This window comes from Papio anubis, chromosome 12 (assembly GCF_008728515.1).
Source record: "Papio anubis isolate 15944 chromosome 12, Panubis1.0, whole genome shotgun sequence".
NCBI lineage: Eukaryota > Metazoa > Chordata > Mammalia > Primates > Cercopithecidae > Papio > Papio anubis.
Window position 1 is genome coordinate 27,498,687 of NC_044987.1, and position 23,201 is coordinate 27,521,887.

General features: G+C 34.7%; 1 protein-coding gene across 1 annotated transcript in view; it reads left to right on the forward strand.

Moving 5' to 3' along the window:
* GUCY1A2 (guanylate cyclase 1 soluble subunit alpha 2) overlaps positions 1–23,201 on the forward strand; it is a 320,948-nt gene that overhangs the window by 184,506 nt on the left and 113,241 nt on the right. Inside the window, exon 5 of the mRNA XM_021926496.2 lies at positions 18,444–18,929. Coding sequence (XP_021782188.1) covers positions 18,444–18,929 — 486 coding nt within the window. The remainder of the gene's footprint in view (positions 1–18,443; positions 18,930–23,201) is intronic.

Below are 23,201 nucleotides of genomic sequence, written 5' to 3' on the forward strand. Positions count from 1 at the left end.
AACAATTGTGTTATATAGGTTCATTTATTATTTCCATTTTAAAGAAATAATATTTTTCAGGCAAACATTACATGGCAGGGCAGACATTCTTAGACCTTATATAGGGGATTTTCCTGAGGGTACACATATGCAAGTTTTTAAAAAGCCCATTCTCTAGTGACAGTGAAAGACATAGGCAAAGGACATGCTGCAGACAAGAATACCTGTATCCTAGTCCCGCACCTCTGTTTCCTGAGCCATAGACCCTGGACATGTCACTTCATTCAGTCTCTGTGTTATACCTTCTAATAATACTAACTAGGTTACTATAAAATTAAATCAGATGATAATTTTAAATGTTAAAATAAACATCAAAAAGGAATAAAGTCTCTAATACATAGTTTGCCCTAGAGATTTTCATTTTTAGAGGGATTATTACCCTCAATATTTTCCCAAATAATGTATTAATTTATAAACTACTTGTGAACACTGAGATTTAAGAAACCATTTAAATTATTTAGAGAATACTTGAAAGGCTTTAAAACCATCTGACTGGAATGCAGACTACACATACAATTACTTTCAAAGAGATAAAAATTGATATGAAATTATAATTCATGATGATTAATGTTGAATGAGCATAAAACCAACTGCATGTTAGTCCTTTGAGCAAAGCTTTGGACTCAGAATTACAGATTAAAATGTGTGTTAATCTCAGGACCTGCCTTTAATTAATTTATGGCATGGAACCTAAAAATGGGAAGTATATTAATTAAAATGAGAGTGAATATAGTCAGACTGGGTTGGGAAAGAATCTTTATGGATTCTTTTCACCACAGTCTTAGTATGGAGGAGGTGCGAGTCTAGATCACATCTCAAGTGTATGATGGAGTTGGGGGAAAATGATTTCTTACCAAGACCTGGTGTATTAGTCAGGGTAAATATTGCTAGCTGCTATAACAAACAATCTTGAAATCCCAGTCCCTTAAAACAGGAAACATTTATTTCTTGCTCACATCATAGTTCTGAGGCAGGTCAGGTGTCTCTACTGAGCAGCCCTGCTGCAAGAGAGACTGTGGGATCCAATCTCCTATCTTGTGATTTTACCATCTTTAGACAAGTGGCCTCCATGGTTACTGGGGAAAGAGTAGAGAAAGAAGTGGAGAATCACATGGGCTAAACTCACATTCCAATGGCCATAACTCAGTCATTATCTCTGTAACCTGACAAGACACTGACCAATAACCTTTTGCTTTCTGCTGTCATTATATGGGCCTTTCTTCAGTGCTCTAAATATGCAATTTTTCTTTTCCCTCTGGGACTTTGAAATTTCCTTTACCCATCTTGGGGCACTTCCTTGCCATATCCCAATAACCCACGTGCTTTTCACCATCACAGCAAGCCTCCAAGGAACACTTCTTCAGTTGAACTCTATTATCTTGTCAAGAAGTTTTTGACATGTTGTTCATGTTCACGGGAATGTCTAGAAAGACAAATTCTGATCTGTGTCTGAGACATTTTGCTAGTGCAAAGTCAACCTTCATCATGATATTATAATTTATGTGGTAATTTTATGCTTTGTGAAACTGTTTTTAATTGATAAAACTAAGCAGAAATCTATTTGTGGACATTTTAGTTGTTTCCAGAGTTTCACTATTATTGAAAATGCTGTACTGAATAAGGATGTATTTTTAATCTGTATTCCATGCTTATTCAATATAGCTTCATAAAATGTATTATAAATTCTTCAACATAATTTCATTATTAATAGTTCCTGTTGGTAGTATCTTTCATATGCCAGCTAAATTATCATTATCATTGTCATAATGCTTAATAACAACAGTAATAATTGATAGTAGTTGTTGCATGCATGTGTATGTGGGTACTGGCCTATGCTTTTGATATGTATTATTTCATTTAAACTCCATTGTATTAGTCGGGGTTCTCTAGAGGGACAGAACTAATAGGATAAATGTATATATAAGGGAGAGTTTATTAAGAAGTATTAACTCACATGATCATAAGGTGAGGTCCCACATTAGGACGTCTGCAAGCTGAGGAGCAAGGAAGCCAGTCTGAGTCCCAAAGCTGAAGAACTTGGAGTCTGTTGTTCGAGGGTAGGAGGCATCTAGCACAGGAGAAAGATGTAGGCTTAGAGGCTAAGCCAGTTTAATATTTCAACTTTCTTCTGCCTGCTTTTATTCTGGCAGTGCTGGCAGCTGATTAGATTGTGCCCACCTGGATTGAGGGTAGGTCTGCCTTTCCCAGTCCACTGACTCAAATGTTAATCTCCTTTGGCAACACCCTCACAGACACACCCAGGAACAATACTTTGCATCCTTCAATCCAATCAAGTTGACACTCAGTAATAACCATCACAAGTCTACCCCTTGTCAACTTGAACCCATACACATCTCCTGAAATCACACATAATTTTCAAATAAAGACAATAATAAGTTCATAATTACTCCTAACATAATACAACTATCCTTTGTACAAGCAGAAATGCACCAATCCCCAATCCAAATGCTTTCACATAAAGTTAATAACACTTAAATGCTGACATGAAGTCAATAAATCTTATGTCATATGATAAAGGAGAAATGAAATATATTTTCTTAGAACAAGTGTATACATGCAGAAACATGTTCTTAACAAAACACAGAGGAAATACTCATGACAATTATACTCCTCATTTCTGCAACTGGTCATGTGATCGTAGCTGGTATTGATGACACCTTCTTCTACTACCCATTCTGTATTCCCTTTGCCTTCACCAAGCCCCTCAGCAGGTCGTGGTTTTTTACTTGGTGGAGTGACCCAAACCTTCAGTCCTGAAGGATCTGGGCTATTTGTAGACCTGCCTGGATTGTGCTGTTCTAGTTTTCCATTGACATTAATAACATCACAGGGCATGGTAATACTAAAAGACACCCTAAGGGATCTCCTGTATTCCACACATATTCTTCCTTACCTCCATTTTGACATAGTAGACTGATTTCATCTTGATAGTCCAGGTCAGTCACCCCAACCAACACTGTAACTCCCTTCTTAGCCTGTTGACTTAAAGGTAGGAGGAGCTCAAAGTATCCAGGTGGCAATCTTAACTTCCAGCTTAATAGAATTGTTGCATTCTTCAATACTTTGCATTCTTCAATCCAATCAAGTTGACATTCAATATTAACCATCATATTCATCCTAACCCTGTCCTGTTAAAATTATCATTATCCCAGTCTTACAGATGAGGATGCTAAGACCCTGAGAGGCCATGTGATCTGTCTGTCGTCACTCAGCCAGCAAGTGGTGGAACTAGGCTTTAAAGTCAGGCCATTTTTAGTTTCAAAAGTCTCACTCTTTTCATCTTTCCACACCATGTATGGAAAGAATACTGAGTGAGACAGGCGGTCCAGGCCCCAATCAGGGCTCCCTAACTTATAAACTTGTATGATCTCTGGCAACTCACCCAAACCTCCCTCATCTTAGCTTCTCTGATTACAGTAATTGTGATTGTGTGTTCCACACAACTGCAGGAAGACAAAATGCAACAAGGTATGTGGAAACTTTGAAAATTCCAACATGCTATACAAATCCGAGGGTTAATTAGAAGATTATTATTAAGTCACAGATTGACTTTGTTCATCAAGCAGACTCTTGGCAAATATTAAGGATATGCCCAGAGCACTCAAATCTCCAAATTGGAAACAAAGCAAACATATAATTCCTCTTATAAAATATAGCAGTGCGACTGAAAATGTAAGGGCCCCTTTACATCTTTAATGTTTTCATGAATGTGGAGGAAAATCATTAATAAAGTTGTTAAAACAAATACTCTCTGGAGCATTTGTTGAAATAGTTCTATGATTCATCTTTGATTAATATATTTACAGGCTACTTGATGGCCTTGTTCATGTCTTAGCTCTGGGATTCCACTGAACTCCACATTCTAGTCTTCACTCTTGTGAAAATATATTCTGGCACAGAGTCGTCTATGGTGGGCTGTGTAGGTCAAGAGGTCAGGGTTCAATCCTTGCCTTCTTGCCAGTTTGCCTTGTGATGTCATGCAAGTTGTCCTCCTCTCCATGTCTTGTTTTCATTTATACCATTGAGTGGATGGATTGGATGGACAAAATGATATTTGAGACAATAGTTCCCCAGTCTAGTGGATATTTTGAATCACGTGTAGTTGTTAAAATTAAAAAAAAATCTGAAATAAGGCCGCATAGCTGCAATCAACTGATCTTTGACAAAGTCGACAAAAATAAACAGTAGGGAAACGACAACCCAGTTAATAAGGGGTGCTGGGAAAATTGGCTAGTCATACACATAAGAATAAAATTGAACTCCTATCTCTCATCATATACAAAAATCAACTCAAGATGGATCACATACCTAAACATAATACTTGCAACTACAAAAATCCTAAAAATAAAATCTAGGAAAACCTTTTCTGAACATGAGTCTAGTCAAATAATTTATGATGAAGACCCGAAAAGCAAATGCAACAAAACCAAAAATAGACAAATGTGACTTTATTAAACTGAAAAGCTTCTGCACAGCAAAAGAAAAAAATCAACAGAGTAAACAGACAACATACAGAATGGGAGAAAATATTTGCGAATTATGCCTCCAACAAAGAACTAATAGCCAGAATTCACAAGAAACTCAAACAACTCAACAAGAAAAAACAAAAAACAAAACAAAACAAAAAAAACAAAACAGCTACATTAAAAGTAGGCAAAGGACGTGAACAGACATTTCTCAAAAGAAGAAATACAAGCAGCCAACAAACATGAAATAATGATCAGCATCACTAATCTTTGGAGAAATGCAAATTAAAACCACACTAAAATATTATCATACACCAATCAGAATGGCTATTACTAAAAAGTCAAAAAACAATAGATGTTGGTGTGGATGCAGAGAAAAGGAACACACTGTTGGTGGGAATGTAAATTAGTTCAACCTCTATGGAAAACAGTATGGAAATATCTCAAAGGGCTAAAAATAGAACAAATGTTTGACCCAGCAGTCCCACTGCTGGGTATCATTATATTAAAAATGACACCTGCACTTGAATGTTCATCACAGTACTTCACAATAAGAAAGTCATGGAACCAACCTAAGTGTTTACCACCTGTTGATTTTATTTTAAAAATGTGGTATATACATGCCAAAGAATACTATGTAGCCATGAAAAAGAATGAAATCATATCCTTTGCAGCCACATAGATGGAGCTGGAGACCATTATCTTAAGTGAACTAACTCAGAAACAGAAAATCAAATATCCCCTGTTCTCATTTATAAGTCTACAGTAACAATGGGTACACACGGACATAAAGATGGAAATAGTAGACAGTGGGGACTCCAAAAGCAGGGAACTCAGGAGGGCTCTGAGGAATGAAAAATTACCTCTTGGGTACAATGTTCAATATTTGAGTGATGGGTACACCAGAAGCCCAATCCCCACCATTATTCAAAATACCCATGTGACAAACATGTACATGTTCCCCCGAATCTACATTTTTTAAAATAACAATTACAAATATTAATATCTTCTGTGTCTTATTTCCTATTCTCCCTCTTCCTAGAATACATTCCAATGCCTTCAACTATTATTTTAATCATAAAATTGTTGATGACAAATTGTGATGTTCCAATGTATCTTTTTTTCATTAATATACATTATACTGTATAACCTGTGAAAGAAATGCTTTACTTTGATAAGGGACAATGATGAGTACAGGAGTTAAAAAATATTCTTAAACTCTAGACCTTTTTGAGACCAAAACTCTTGGAATTTGTATTACTTGTTCAAATTGTTCAGCTGGAGGCTATTATCCTAAGTGAATTAACACAGGAACGGAAAACCAAATACTGCACGTTCTCACTTATAAGTAGGAGCTAAACGTTGAGTACATATGGATGCAAAAGTGGGAACAATAGAAACTGGGCCCTGCTTGGGGGAGGAGGCTGAGAGGAGGGTGAGGGTCAAAAAACTACCTGTTGGGTACTATGCTGTCTACCTGAGTAATAAAATCATTTGTACACCAAACCCCAGCAACACACAATTTACCCATGTAACAAACCTGCACATGTGTTCATTGGACCTAAAATAAAAGTTGAGAAAAGAAAATAAAAAGAAACAATGATAGTGGAAAATTTCATAATTTTACTTTTGTGTCATGGTCAATTAAAATGTTAATATTTAGCAAAGCAAGGAAAAAACCAAATTGTTCATATGGTAATGTAAAAAGGTAAGTCTTGAATTTCTACGTAAATCCTAAAATTTGAAAAATAAATAAATACTAAATTTAGCAGTCCTCTGTATTTCTTTAGCCATAGACTAAGCAACTGTTCTAGTATTCCTTTAGAAAGTTCCTTTTGTACTCAAATTTTCTTAATTCTGCTTATGCAACAGCCAGGATTCTCAGTATGTAACACTGGGTTTTGCCAGCTTGGGTCCCAGCATAAATTCTAGTTATTTCTTTTAAATATTGAATGCAATTCACCCAGAATGCCAAAACACTATCCTTATTACTAAGTAATATGTTAAATAAACACCCCTGACTTGTTCCTCACGCTTAATCCACAGAATTGAAATGAGGAATGGAAGAACAAATAAATTTTAACATAAAATAATAATTTAATAATATAAAATAATACACAAACACATAAATAATAGTAATTGGATGTTAGTCTTTTTTAAGGCTTTATCAGAATATTTTGTGTTAAATTGGCTGGGCCAGAATGGCCAGTAAGACTTTACACATCCAAATGGCTCTCTATTATGCTGTGGAGGTGTCATTCATTCCTGTGTAACACTGTGTTAGTGCTTTGTGCAGAATCATTTTTGTACTATTTCCTTGAAAAAAGTAGAGAATTTTCTGTCTTTGCAGAACATTGAATAGTGGTGCTAAATATTTCTTATAGCTTCTTGAAGTGTAGTTATATAAACCAGAGATATAGAAATAGAACCCACATCTCCCATGGGATGTGTGAATGACAGTGTGGTGACAAAAGCACCCCAGGGGTTCAGGCTAACTGCTGGTTTTAAAGCAAGGAAAACTTTTAGTTCTGTGCCTTTAATGTGTATGATTTACTGATTGTGTGAATGTGCTGAAAAATAAAATCGTTTTCATCCTTTGGGAAAAAAGGCAGCTTGTGTAAGGTATTAAAGACTGCATATAAATTTAATATTATCCACATAGCATTAAATTTAATGCTTAAGTAAAATTGAATAAATCTAAAAGCAAAACATAAACATTTCATATTTGGAAAATTTGCACAACAGAATGCCAAAATATTTGTTGATGATGTTCTTTCAACTATAAAGCACAGACCTATTTCCTTTAAATATTATATGAATCCTGCTGTGATTTAAAAAGAAAAGTGACATCTAATCGTGGAACGTTAAATCAACTTGGTTATGTAGTTTACGGCTTATTTATCAAAAAAGAATTCAAATCCATTTTTAGAATGAATTTCTGAGATTTAAAGAACAGAAATGAAACTAAATGCAAACACACAAGAAAATAAACACAGAAAGATAAATTGTCTGAAGGGCTATATTTTTGGTATTTTTGTTTAATGAATAAACAATATGAATTATATAGTATCTCATGTCAACAAAGGCAACGTTTCAATCTATTGAATAAACAGTAGCAGAATTCGCCTTGAGTTAATATCCTCTCCTCACACATATACTTTTCTATGGTTCACTTCAGTAAAAAGGCAAATATTTTCTGCTTTAGTTCCTGCGTATTTAGAGTGCTTAGGCTAGGCCGGGTGCATGGGTCATGCCTATAATCCTGGCACTTTGGGAGGCTGAGGCAGGTGGATCATTTGAAGCAGGACTTTGAGACCAGTCTGGCCAACATGTTTAAACCCTGTCTGTACTAAAAATACAAAAATTAGCCAGGCATGGTGGCGTGTACCTGTAGTTCCAGCTACTTGGGAGGCTGAGGCAGGAAAATCACTTGAATCTGGGAGGCAGAGGTTGCAGTGAGCCAATATCATGCCACTGCACTCCAGCCTGGATGATAGAGTGAGACTGTCTCTAAATGAATAATATTTTTTTTAAAAAGTGCTTAGCCTAGTATTGGCTGCTCACTAATCAAGGTGGTGTGTGCTGAAGGCTGCGGTGACTGTGACAATTTCTTAAGGAAGACCATAATATTGGTAGGTTTTAGATATTAAGTAAATATTTTGAAAACAAATAAATGAATCATTATTATAAATGCAGACTTTAGGATGATATGTTTTGAAAAAAATAAATAGCCCTATGGGGGAAAGTTGGTTTTGTGTCAAAGCACCTTATTTTTTTGGAATAATTGTGTGTTAAGAATCAAAACACAAATACACATCAAATGATGAAAACAAATAAGCAAGAAAAACAAACCTCTTCTACATTATTTTTATTTATTTATGTTTTAGCTGACAGTTTGTGTTCTTTGATCAACATCTCCTCAATCCTTCCATATCCCAGCCTCTGGTAACCACCATTTTAATCTCTGTCTATGAGTTTGAATTTTATACTTCAAATATAGGTGACGCCATGCAGTATTTAGGTACTTGTCTTTCTGTACTTATTTCACTTTACATAATGTTCTTCATGTTCAAACATGGTATCTCAAAAGATAGTCTTTTTTTCTTTTGTAAGACTGAATGGTATTCTCTTGTATATCCAGGCACACCTCAGAGATACTGTGGGTTTGGTTACAACCACTCCAATAAAACAAATATTACAAAAAGGCAAATCACACAATATTTTTTGCTTTCCAGTGCATTTTCAGTTCTTTTCACACTAGACTGTAGTCTGTTAAGTTTGCAATAGCATTATGTCTGAAAAATGTATATTCCTTAATAAAAAACAAACTTTATTGCTAAAAATGCTAACGATTATCTGTGCCTTCATCAAGTCATAATCTTTCCGCTGGTGGAAGGTCTTACCTTGATGTAGATGGCAACTGACTCATCAGGGTGGTGGTTGCTGAAGGTTGTGGTGGCTCTAACAATTTCTTAAAATAAGACAACAATGAAGTTCGCTGTATCGATTGACTCGTCCTATCACAAAACATTTCCTTATAGCTTGCAATGCTGTTTGATAGCATTGTATTCATGGTAGTACTGCTTTCAAAATTTGAATATGTTTTCTCAAACTCTGTGCTGCTTTATCAACTAATTTTCGGTAATATTCTAAATATTTTGTTGTCATTTCAACAGTGTTCACTGCGTCTTCACCAGGAGTAGATTGCTTCTCAAGAAATCACTTTCTTTGCCCATCCGTGAGAAGTAACTTATTCATTTAAGTTTTATCATGAGATTGAAGCAATTCAGCCACATCTTCAGGCTCTATATCTAATTCTAGTGCTTTTTGCCATTTCTACCATATCTGCAGTGATATCCTCAACTGAAGTCTTGAAGCTCTCAAAGTCATCACTGAGGGTTGAAATAAACTTCTTCCAAACTGTTAATGCTTAAGATGGCTTCTTTCCTTAAACCTCATGAACCGTCCTCTGCTAGCTTCAAGCTTTTTTCTGCAGCTTCCTCACCTCCCTCAGCCTTCATAGAATTACAGAGATCTAAGGCCTTTTTCTGGATGAGGCTTTGGCTAAACAGAATGTTATGGCTGATTTGATCTTCCATGCTTACCATTAAAACTTTCTCCAGATCAGCAATAATGCTGTTTCACTTTCTTATCACTTGTGTGTTCACCGGAGTAGCATTTTTTGAAATTTCCTTCAAGAACCTTTCATTTTCATTCGCAACTTGGCTAACTGGCTTAAGAGGTGTAGTTTTCCACTGGTCTCAGCTTTTGACCTGCCTTTCTCACTAAGCTTAATCATTTCCAGCATTTGATTTAAAGTGAGAGCCCTGCAAGTTTTCTTTTCACTTGAACACTTAGAGGTCATTGTAGGGTTATTCATTGGTCTAATTTCAATATTGTTGTTCTCATGGAATAGGGAGCTCTGAGGAGAGGGAGAAGAACTGGGGAACAGCTGGTTGGTGGGGCAGTCAGAACACACACGATGTTGATTAAGTTCACTGTCTTATATGGGTGGTTTGTGGTGCCACAAAACAATTACCATAGTAACATCAAGGATCACTGATCACAGATTACCATAACACATGTAATAATGAAAGAGCTTGAAATATTATGAGAATTGCCAAAATATGACACAGAAACATGAGATGAGCATATGCTGTTGGAAAAATGTCACCAGTAGATTTGGTGGCAGTAGGTTGTCACAGATTTTTGATTGTAAAACTGTGCAATATCTGCAAAGGGCAATAAAGTGAAGCACAATAAAATGAAGTATGCTTGTATAGACCACATTCCATACCACAAGTATCCATTCATCTGTTGATGGACACTTAGGTTTATTCCATATTTTGGCTATAGTGTATAATGCTGCAGTGAACATGGGGGTGCAGATAACTGTCATTTGATTTCATTTTTAAATATATACTCAGTATTGAGATTGCTGGATCATATAGTAATTCTATTTTTACTTTTTTGAAGAATGTCAATACTGTTTTTCATCATGGCTGAAATAATTTCCACTCCCACCAACAGTCTACAAGGGTTCTCTTTTCTCCGCATTTTGCTGGTACTCATTATTTTTCATCATTTTGGTAATAGCCATTCTAACAGGTATCAGGTGATAACTCATTGTGGTTTTAATTTGCATTTATCTTTTAACTTGCATTTATCATTGATTAGTGATGTTGAGCATTTTTTTTTTTTTCATATTTCTCTTGGCTATTTGTGTGTCTTCTTTTGAGAAATGTCTGTATTCAGACCTTTTGCCCATTTAATCTGTTGTTTTCTTCTTAGTCAGTTGTTTGAGTTCTTTGTATATTTTGGATACTAAACCCTTGTAAGACATATGGTTTGCAAACATTTTCCCCTATTCTGTATGTTGTTTCTTTGTTGACGTTTCCTTTGCTGTGCTGAAGCTTTTTAATTTGATAGAATCTCATTGATCTATTCTCATTTTTATTGTCTGTGCTTTTGGGGTCATGTCCAAAAAGTCGCTGTTCAGAGCAATGTCAAGGAGCTTCTCTATGTTTTCTTTTAGTAGTTAGTTTCTAGTCTTAAATAGGAGCTTTGGAACTAAAGTTATAGGAGCTATTTTTGCTGGAGGTCCTAGTGCAAATACTCCAAGCTTAAATGATAAACTTTGCATAATGATAAATCTTTGGGGCAAGATGACACCTATCAATATATTTTAAGGAAAATTCATATTGTAATTGTTTAATTTGGGCCAGATATAAATGTCATTTCATATGCCTCATCATATCCTAGCTAGAAGATGAATGTTAGAGGACAAATGAATTATTTCTTCATTAACCTAGCTCATGTAATCTTTAGGAAGGGGTGGAACTGCACCACATTTAAATGTTCCCTCCCCTTTTATTTTCTGGAAGAGACTGAAAAAATTGTGTTAATTCGTTTTCAAATAGTTGTTAGAATTTTCCAGCAAAACTATTTGTCCTGAATATTTTTTTTTCAAAAAAATTTAAATTATACATTTAATGTTTTTAATGGTTATAAAAAGATTCAGATTATCAGTTTCATCTTGGTTGAGTTCTGGTAGCTTGTGTTTTTTCAAGCGGTTGGTTCTTTTAAACTGTCAGATTTTTTAATGTGAAGCTGTTTGTGATATTCCCTTATTATTCTTTTAATGGCTATATTAGCTATAGTGATAACCCCTATCTTGTTCCTTATGTCGATTTTTCTTTACTTACCTGTCATTTTCATCAGTGTTGCTAGACTTTACTGATTTTATTGATGTTTTTTCAAAGAAACCATTTTTTTGCTCATTTTCTTTATTGTTTTCTTGTTTGTAATTTCATTGATTACCTCTCTTATGGTTTTCGTTTCCTACCTTCTGCTTGCTTTGGGTTTATTTTGCTCTTATATTTTTCGTTCTCTGAGGTAGACACTTGGATTATTGATTTGTGATTTGTTCTCACCTTGATTATAAGCACTCTCTTCACTGCCTTGGCTGCGTGCTACTTATTTTAATATGCTGTATTTCCATTTTTGTGTAGAAAAGTGTTGTTTCCTTTTCACATTGTTAGGAATTTTTCTGTTGTCTTTCCGTTACTGATTTCTAGTATTATTTCATCTAGTTAACATATGCTGTACAATTTCAACTTTTGAAATTTATTCTGGTGGTTTTTTTTATGGCTTAGGATTTGGTCAGTATATGTTCCATGATGTCCTTGTTTTTTTTGTTTGTTTGTTTGTTTTTTTTTAAGAAAGAGTATTCTGCTGTTGTTGGATTGTCAAATTATTTTAGATATTAGATAGTATTTGTAGATTTTGTTATTTTTGTAGATTTTGTTGTTAAGGTATTAGTTTTCTGTGGCTACTGGAGCAAACTACCACAAACTTGGTAGCTTAAAACAACACAAGTTTATTCTTTCATAGTGCTGCATGCCAGAAGCCAAAGTGTCAAAAGGACCAGAGGCTCCGAGGTAGAATCTGTTTCATGCTTCTTCTAGCTTTTTGTGGCTGCTGGCAGGTCTTGAGGTCACATCACTCCAATCTATGTCTCTTTGTTCATGTCACCTTCTCCTTTGTGTGTAGTGTGTGTGTGTGCATGTGTGGCCTCCCTCTGCCTTCCTCCTGTAAGGCCACTCATGATGATCAAAGTATCAGAATATATAATATTATCATATTTGTCTCAGTCATCGCATATGATTTAGACAACTCATGAGGAGAAGATATTTTATGTATTTACCCATATTTCTAGTCCTTCTGTTCCTTTTCTTCCTTCCTGGTGCTCAAATATTTTTTTTCTCTTTTTCTTTCATTTGAAGACCTTTCTTTAGCCATTCTTTAAGAGCAGATCTGCTAGGACAAAGATTTTTAGTTTTTGTTTGTCTGCAGATGTCCTTTTACCCCACTTAATTATTGGAGGATAGTTTCCCCAGATGTAGAATTCACAGTTGACAGTTCTTTTTCAATTTGAAAAATAATGTGCTACTTTCTTCTGGCCTCTATAATTTTAGATGACAAATCAGCTGCCATTCAAATTGGTGTTGCCTATAAGTAATGTGTCATGTTTCTCTGGCTGCTTTCAGAATTTTTTCTTTGTATTTAATTTTCAGAAGTTTAACTGTGATGTATCTTGGAGTGAATTCCTTTCAGTTTATCCGTATTTAGAATCCATATAGTTGAATCTGTGGGTTTATGTCTTTCACCAAATTTAAGACATTTTCATCTATAGTTTATTCAAATACTATTTCAACCTTACTTTCCCTTATACTTTTGGAACTCTTAGGATATGAATGTGGATTTCTTTTTTATTGTCCTAAAGATCCCTAAAAGTTTTGTTTTTTGAGCCTATTTTCTCTCTGTTGTTCAGATTCAGTAAATTCTATTAAGCTGTCCTCAATTCACTGATTCTATCCTCTGTCATCTCCATTCTAATTTTGAGCCCACCCAGCATGTTTTCTATTTTTGTTGCTGTATTTTTCAGTTCCATAATTTCCATTGGTTATTTTTATATTCCTATTGCTTTACTGAGATTTTGTGTTTTTTAAATTCATTTAAAAAAGAATTTATAATTGCTTGTTGAAATATTTTCTTATGCCCTCTTTAAAATTCTTGACAGATAATTCCAACATCTGATTCATTTTAGTGTTGGCGTCAATCGATTGTCTTTTCTCACTCAAGTTGTGATTTTCTTGGTTCTTATTATGATTCTTATTATGATGGTTGACTGTCTATTATATTTTTGACAATTTGGGTATTGTGTTAGGAGACTCTAGATTCTATTTAAATTTTTTATTTTAACAGTCAATTCCTCTGTTTAGGCTTGGCATGTAGGTCCTGGCCTATTTTTGTGGTTTTTAGTTGCAATGACTGTGTAATTTTCAGAGGTTATATGGTGCTATTTTCATCTTGGTTTATTTCATGCCTCATGGCTCCTACTGTCCTTGGTAATGCTGCTTGAGGGTGCAGAGCAAGCTTCTCCAGGTCAGATATTCTTATGTCTCTATATGGAGGGGATTTTCAGCCCATGTGGATGAAGAGTAATTCCTAGCTGGGCATTTGTTGTGCAAAATTTCTCTTGCTGGTGACTCTAGCCATATACTTTCTTGGGTAGTGAGTGATGGTGGGTTTGAGAGGGAGAATATCAGGACATTAAGGACATTGAAGCTTCTCAGGCTGGGCACTGTCTCCTGCTTTTTTAGCTAGAGCTAGTTCTTTGAAAGCAAATGTTGCTCTGTGAGAGCAATAGCCCTTCTGGAAGCCCCTTTAATTGTTGAAGCACCGGGGACATATCATTGTGTTTGTGCTTTCATAGATTACATTGCAGGGATCTGAAAGACCAGAAACTAAATCTAGAAGTGCCCAGTTTTTGTTACTGAACTGAATTTTAAAGAATAGGCATGGAAATAGCAACTACATCTATGTGTGTAGCAACAATTTCTCTCTTTTCAACTGCCCATTGTGAACATCTCTTTAAGGTTGTTTTGCCATCACATTGATTTATATTTAAAATTGTAATTTCTTCGCTTCTCTCTCCTTCACCATCAGGCTTCCACAGTGGTTAAGAGTGCTTACTTTGGAGTCAGTCCAGTTTGGGTTTGAGTGTTGGTCTTACTGCTTATTAGCTGTGTATTCTTAACAAATCTCTTAACCTCCCTAAATCTTAAAACTGAGGATAGTAATAGCTAGCAAAAGAGTAAAATTCAGTAATAAAGTATAAATTACATATTAATTAAGTTACTCAGCATAGTACATGGGCAATAGCAAGTACTCAGAGATGTGTTGAGTTAGCTACAGGCATCATCATCTTCAACATCACTATAATCTTTTCCAGTTTATAGATAAGGAAACCGAGGCTTTGAAAGGATAAGGAACTGAACCTAGGTCAGTTTTCCCACTTAATTGTCAGGAGAGTTGAAGTTCAAATTCAGGCCTGACTTCTTCTAAATCCTTCTTTTCAAACTATTATGTAACACTGCCTCAAATGATTTTCTTATAAAACTTGAAGCTTCATGAGGGCATGGATTAGGCCATGCTCAAGATATGCAAAAATATAAAACATGTAATGTGCAGTTATATGACCTGGACTTACTCAATTCTGATTACTTATTGATAACACTGGTAAATATTTTCATCGAAATATCTGTGTATTAACATACAACAAATCCCCATGACATGAAATAACCTATATAACAAACCTGCACATGTATCCCCCAACCAAGTATAAAAGTAAAATGAAAAAAGAAATAAAGCAGACACTTTAACAGAACCTGACAACCAAAGTTTGTGATAGTATGACATTTAACCCTTTATTATAGCTCAAAGCAAAATACCCCCCTTTGTTATGCTTACCAATTTCTGAAATCTGTCAAATGTTATGACAGTTTATTTTTCTGATGTCTTCTGTGCTATCTCATTGAAACTTCAATATGATGTAAGATGCAATAAAACCTTAGATAGATGTTTCTATTTTAAGCAATTTTCCACAATTCTTTTACATACAAATATGTAGTTCTTATAGTAGTTTTACTTAATGCTAAGTTAATAAATTCAGATAATGATGAATTTCTGAATTTATAATGAGAAAAATAATTCAAGAAGGATAATTTATATTATTTTCCAATTAAAGTAAAAATACATTGGTGACAGAGATACAAATGGTGCCATTGAATCTGCCCATTTATTAAAAAAAAATTCACTGAGAAAATATTGAAAAGGAAGTTATTTACTTTATTTGTTTGGGCTTCTCTTCTATGAATTGTTTTTCTGTAGTGTAGGCAATCAGCAACTTTTTCTTCTTTCAGGGTCTGTTTATGTAGAGATTTCAGAAAACAAACTAATGGCCACATATAAATCAAGGACATATTTACTGTTTTATATTTTTGAGACAGGAATGTGAAGTATTCGATTCAAACTTTTATAAATTAAAGAAATCTTTAAAATGTATTATATAGAGGCAACAATATAAATTTATGCATACATACATACACTGATTCCGTATTTAAAATGAAGATGGAGATGATAAAGGCAAAAGAGAATAAGGTTTAGTTGTGATGGTAATGTTAAAGTTGATACCTAAGAAGAAAAGAGAAAAAAAAAGAAAACAGGAACCAATGGAAAAAAATGAGAGAGTGGGGTCCAAGCGATGAGGAAGAGAGACCAGCAGAAGGAGAGACAAACACCAAATGAAGAGAGGAGGGTGAAAAAAGTGCAACTCCAGGAAGCAAGAGCGAAGAAAGAAGGAAGCAAGAGGGAGAAGAAAAAAGAAGTAATTGGAAAGAAATGTGAAGACAGAGAGAGAGAGACTACATAGAAGTTTAAATATATGAGTATCAGATGTTATCATTGCCATTTAAAAATATGATTAACTCTATTAAGCTTATCAAGGTTTTTGCGCTTATGTCAATTGTAAAAATATGGATATAATAATTTTTAGGCCGGGCGCAGTGGCTCACTCCTGTAATCCCAGCAATTTGGGAGGCCGAGGCGGGTGGATCACGAGGTCAGGAGATTGAGACCATCCTGGCTAACACGGTGAAACCCCGTCTCTACTAAAAATACAAAAAATCAGCCGGGTGTGGTGGCGGGCGCCTGTAGTCCCAGCTACTCAGGAGGCTGAGACAGGAGAATGGTGTAAACCCGGGAGGCGGAGCTTGCAGTGAGCCGAGATCGCGCCACTGCACTCCAACCTGGGTGACAGAGCGAGACTCCATCTCAAAATAATAATAATAATAATAATAATAATAATAATTTTTAAACTCTGGGATTGTACATTATGTGTATCTTCCTTACCATGCCCTTAAGATCCTGTTAACAAGATAGTATGTATTATTAACAACACTCTTCCCCCAAAAAACATACAAAACATATACAAAACAATCTGTAAATATTTTACAGGACAATTATTTTCTTTTTACTCAAACCATAGCCTGCAGTATTTTGAGAGTCTATTTTAGGTGGTGAATTTAGAATGTCTTCCTCCTCCTATTCTCTGGCCCAATATAGATTTGGTTCTCCACCATACTGTGATATGTTTGAAAAGGGGAACCATATTTTATCTTTCTATCCTTATCATCCAGAGCAGAGCATTATTAGTAAACAAAAGATACTCAATAAATATTTTAGTGAATAAATGAGAGTAATATAAATAAAAGGATGAAATACTGAACTTTAGCAGAAATTTTACATAAGGTAAAGTGAGCATTTAATTCCATAAAAATTATAACATCAAGCAAGATTCCATTTTATTTTCTTATATAAATAAGATCTTGGTGAATGATACAAGGGAGCAAAGTAAAAATATTAACGGACTTAAAAATCCAAATCCCTACAGTTTATTCCATGTTTGTTCAGTGCCACCAGTTTTTATCAACTAGCTTAACTATTTAGCTATAAAGAAGAAGGAAGATACACGTATTGAGCACATTCTGTGTGATAGTGGAACATAGATGAAACTGCTGCACAGTCCCAATTGGTCGACTTTTAGCCTATTCTTTCTAAGTAATTGCAACTAGCTTCTTCTCCAGGTGTTCTTAGTTTCACCTTAGTCCAATCCAAATAGCTATAGTTGTAGCCATACCCCACCTTCACCTTCCTTTTCTACTGGTGCTCATTGTTCGTGCCCTCTGAAGGTGTTCGTTAGGCTACCGGGTGTAAGCTTGTGTTCACTAAGTTTCCCGTTAAATCTCAGTTCCCTAAATTCTCCAGTGAAAGGGCATAGAAAAGAGGAATAGATTTAAATTATTGTACCCTCAGATTCTTTATCATATGACCCAAATTCCTTTAGTATTATAATTATTATTTTTTCATTTATTTTTAGCTTATATGAACATGCTAGTTGAGTGATATTTTCTGATAATGTTAGCTTAATGATATCTGGTTTATATTTTTATCTTTAAGAATAAGAGAACTGTCCACTAATCTAACCAGCGCAATAATTGGGACGTTTTCAAAGTACTATAATGGTTGAGAAATGATTTACTTAAGGCCAAACAATTACTTTGATTCATTTTAACCTCCTGGATTTATTTTCTGAAAGGAGTATTATTTTAACGACAGTTAAATATAGTTATTTTGACTGATGGATTTACCATAATTTTATTATTATTTAGCAGGCTGAAAGCTTTTGAATTGGCTCATAAACCAGTTTCATGATGTACCTGAGAGTATCATCTTAAATAAAAAATGTTTTCCTGGTTCACTTTTCACTGATCTCACTTTCCATTTCATTATTGTCTTTAGAAAGTAGCTGAGTGAGATATAAAACAATTGTTTCTCTTCAGAACCATGAATTTTAAACTGGCTGAAAATCAGATTTAAATTTGCTTATGTGGATGCAGTAACCGAGTATTGCTAATAAAACATTTTTTTCTTTCTATTCATCAGATAATATATTAAATTTTGTGAACCTACTATGTGAAAAGTACTGATCAAAATTCCATGTTAATTTCACAGGTGATGGAAGTCAAAGGACAAATGATCCATGTTCCAGAATCAAATTCCATTTTATTTTTGGGCTCTCCATGTGTGGACAAGTTGGATGAACTCATGGGCCGAGGGCTACATCTCTCAGACATCCCTATCCATGATGCCACCCGAGATGTCATTTTGGTTGGTGAGCAGGCAAAGGCCCAAGATGGCTTGAAGAAAAGGATGGATAAATTAAAGGCAACTTTAGAAAGAACTCACCAGGCCCTGGAAGAAGAGAAAAAGAAGACAGTGGATCTTCTATATTCTATTTTCCCTGGCGATGTAGCCCAGCAATTGTGGCAAGGGCAGCAAGTACAGGCCAGAAAGTTTGATGATGTCACCATGCTCTTTTCAGACATTGTTGGCTTCACAGCCATATGTGCCCAGTGTACTCCCATGCAAGTAATCAGCATGCTGAATGAACTGTACACCAGATTTGACCACCAGTGTGGATTTTTGGATATTTATAAGGTAAGGGAGTTTAGTTACTTATATATAAATGTTTTTTAATAGTAACTTGTCATCTTAAACTGATTTTTTAACTTAAACTTAATACTAAATAATTGACAACTCTTTAATTTAGAAATCTTTATAGAGAATACAGGTGTTTCTTCTTTATGAGTAAACTTTCAATATGAGTTGATTTGTAATAACATAGATAACTGTGAAGAATCATGATATTGCTCAGTAAGGAAAAATTCTGTATAGCTACTCCTCTACGGTTTTTTTTTAATTAAAAAATTAAACTTGTTGAATTTTCGGCGACTTTTTACCACAGAATTATTCTTGCCTAGAAAATGGGATTCCAATATAAACTAAGAATTTTATTTTTACAGTTAAAAAGAAATAGCAAGTTAAAATATGCATTGTATTATCAAATATGGCTAATCAGGATTTTGTACTGCATTATTAACTGAGATCTCTATAATTCTAAAAAAAAAAAAAAAAAAAAAAGACCTATATATAAATACCCCAGCTATTGCTCAAATGACTAATGGGTTTTTGAGGAAGTACCTTAATTTTCCAAGCTACATAATGGAAAAACTCCCAAAATTGGTGCCAACCACCATTTGTTGGTTTGATTTGGTGAATTCCTTATTAATTTCTTATTAAGATCATAGCAATATTTTGAGCCATTTAGCTCCATATCTACCTAATGGATAACTCTACAACTTTACCTAGAATCTTACATGGATTGCACAATTTGTCAGGGTGCAGGGCTTTTTTTATATAAAGGGAATCAAGTCCTTTTAGTATAAAAGTTGTGAACTGCAGGTTTTATTTTCTTCTTTACTACTACATATTGACCAGCTACTTACTTTTATAGTATGATCTTCACATAAGCAGATTTAGAAAGAACCTGTCTGATTCACTTTGTACATTTTATATTATCATCCAGAGGGCATTTTTATGAAGGTGTGTCTTGGGGAAAGGAGCTCTTTAGTTTCATTATGTAGACTATATAGCCAATGTTAAATATTTTACTTGAATTTCTTCTGAGTGGTAAAATTCAGTATGAAGTATGTATGAGGGATTTTCCTTGTTATAGAAAATTAAGTTCTTATAAATTATCTTTAACTCCCTTATAATTTATTGGTATATAATTTACAGCAGTGGTAGCCAAATGTCTGATTCTAAACCAGAGAGATACTATAATGTTATACTGTCATTTTCAGGACAGAGGAGATCAGCTGAATTTGGCAACACTTTCCTTCCTCCATACTTGGGGCACTATTACACCAATCTCTGCAACAACCAGTCTTTTCCCTCTAAACTACTGATTTGCGGTGTTTGCTTCCTCCAGTTAAAGCAGTCATGGTTTTTTTTGTTTGTTTTGTTTTGTTTTTTTTAGCCCTAAGTTCATACAACTAAATGAGAATGATAATAGATAAATAAATTATTCTTTGGAAAAAACATGGGAATCCCTGACAAACATAAGTATCAGTTAGATTTTGAGAAAAGAAGAAATGTGATGCTTCTGAGTATACCAAAGCAGGCTCAAGGTTTTAAAATACAACTTGATTTCTTAGACATCAAGCATTCCTTCCCTTGATATAAGCTAGGACATCTCACAGAAAAACAGTAGAAATATTCTGTATGATCTTCAAATTTTCCTATATATTTTTAAACCATGGACAGTTTCATCTAGTCATAATAATAATCAACAAGTTTTAACTTACAAAATGTTTACACACACACACATAATAATTCTAGTTCACAACTTTTCTTAAACTAAACTTGCTTAGGAAAGTTTGCAATGAATTATAAGTAAGATTCCAGGGCTTGGTGTTCTCAACATATCTTCAGTGCTAGTGTATTAGCCAGGGTTCTCTAGAGGGATGGGACTAATAGGATAGATGTATATATGAAAGGGAGGTTATTAAGGGGTATTGACTCACACGATCATAAGGTGAAATCCCACCATAGGCTGTCTACAAGTTGAGGAGCAAGGAAGCCAGTTGGAGTCCCCAAACCTCAAAAACAGTGCAGCCTTCAGTCTGTGGTCGAAGGCCTGAAAACCCCGAGCAAACCACTAGTGTAGGTCCAAGAGTCCAAAAGCTAAAGAACTTGGAGTCCAATGTTTGACGGCAGAAAGCACCTATCACAGGAGAAAAATGGAGGCCAGTAGACTCAGGCCAGTTTAGTCCTTCCACATTCCTCTGCCTGCTTTTATCCTAGTCATGGTGGCAACTGATTAGATGGTACCCACCTGGATTGAGGGTAGGTCTGCCTCTCCCAGTCCACTGACTCAAGTGTTAATCTCCTTTGGCAACACCCTCATAGACACACCCAGGAACAATATTTTTTACCCTTCAATCCAATGAAGTTGACACTCAACCATCTCAGCTAGTAAGTATATGTATGTAGGATAGGTGTATAGGGCTGCTTTGGCTGCTTATTCAGGATTAGGGAGGTTGAGTTTGGGAAATCCAGACTGGAAATACAATATATGCTAAATCTATAGCAGTAATGGTTTGGCCAGAGAAGGAAAGACAAATAAAGAGATATTGGTCCTGTATAGGATTTAAAAAGTACATTGGAAGAAATGCGTTAGGAGGGATATAAATTAGAAAACTTCTATTTGACCAGCCTGATTTGTAATCTTCATAAACATTCTAGTGTATTTTCTAGAAAATATACACAGTGCTATTTTAAACCATGAACTATTTGCTAAATTTTTAATTGCTATTGAATCAAAAAATCCCAGAGGTGGTAGAATTTTTTGTAAGGATCACAAATCTTCTTATTTTATGAAATGAAAAGAGTTTTGCTAAATTGAAAGTGTGTATAGGATTTCGGTAATTATGTAGAATAACGATACCACAGAGAAAAATAAGGTACAGCCCACCTTTTATGTTTTTAGAAATGTGAAAGGAAGCCAGGTAAAACTAAATGCCAAGAGAAAAGAACTAGATGGGGTGACCCACATGGGGCTTTCATAGTGTGCTATGACATGAGATACTAGTCTCTAAATTTGTGGTTGCCCCTCTCTTCTTCATGTCATTACTCCATGTTTTCCTATCATTAGAGAGATGATAGAGTGAATAATTATAATTTCAGTGGTAGAATCCAGATAAATTAAGACATAATAAGACCATTCTGCTAAAATAATCAAGCTTTCTATAAAGTAGAGAGTTGAGGAAGAAGCTGTGGATTTTGCTGTGCTCATATCAAGCACTGAGAAAATGAAAGCCTTTACAATACTTAACTGCCAAGATGTTACAGGTGTATGAATACTAAGTAAGAGCTAGGCAAATTGAAGAAAGTCTAGATTATAATTTTGTTTCTCTTGTAATTAGAAAGGCAAATTTTCAGTAAAAGTCGACATAAACAACATATGTAATATTTTGCTTCTCAGATTGTTCTCTCACGAACATAAGGAACCAGTATCTAATTTTGTAAATCAATGGCATATAAATAATAATAATAAATAATGCATTGACTATTGAAGCAAATTAATGTACATTTTGCTTTATTTTACATTTGTCTTTGGGAAAACCTTTGATTTCAGATAAACAGGGAGAAAGACTTCTCCACTTTCTCTGATTCTGTTCTGCCACAGTTAAAGTGTTCCAGTGCTATTTTAAATATAATCTTTAGCATTCCCATCTTTTCACCTTTAAGCACTTTAACTTGACTTTTCTCCAGTTCTGTGCCCCATAAAATAAAGATACTCAGTGAATCAATCTCATAGTTACATCATAAGCATTTCAGTGAGCTTTCCTATACTCAAAGAACTTAGAATAGCATCTGGTGCATAGTAGTAAATGTAAATATTAGCTGCCATTGGAACTTCTCAGACAGGTGTATCTATCTAGACATACAGGGATGTGTGTTATGTGATTATGTTTTTGTGTGTGTGTGTGTGTGTATATAGATATATACACACACAGAGCTTTTTAGAAAAGAATAAAATATGATCTCATTTAATCCCTCCTTGAATAACATGTGGCATTATGTATATTTTCAGATAAGAAAACTGAGTTTTGGAAAGGTTAAATACAGATAACATGGCTCATAAGTCAGAATTTGAACTGAGACTTGCCTGATTCTAAAGCCTATAGTTTTTATACAATTTAGGCTGTGATCTAGACAAAGATCAAATGACAAACCAAGTGGAAACTGTTTAAAAACGATGTTACAGAATCAGTAACTGTAGTTATACTGTCAAGTTGGAGATTCTCCCATCTGCCATCTTTTCTCTTTGTTAGAAACCAGCCAGCACCTCCGTCTTCATTCCTC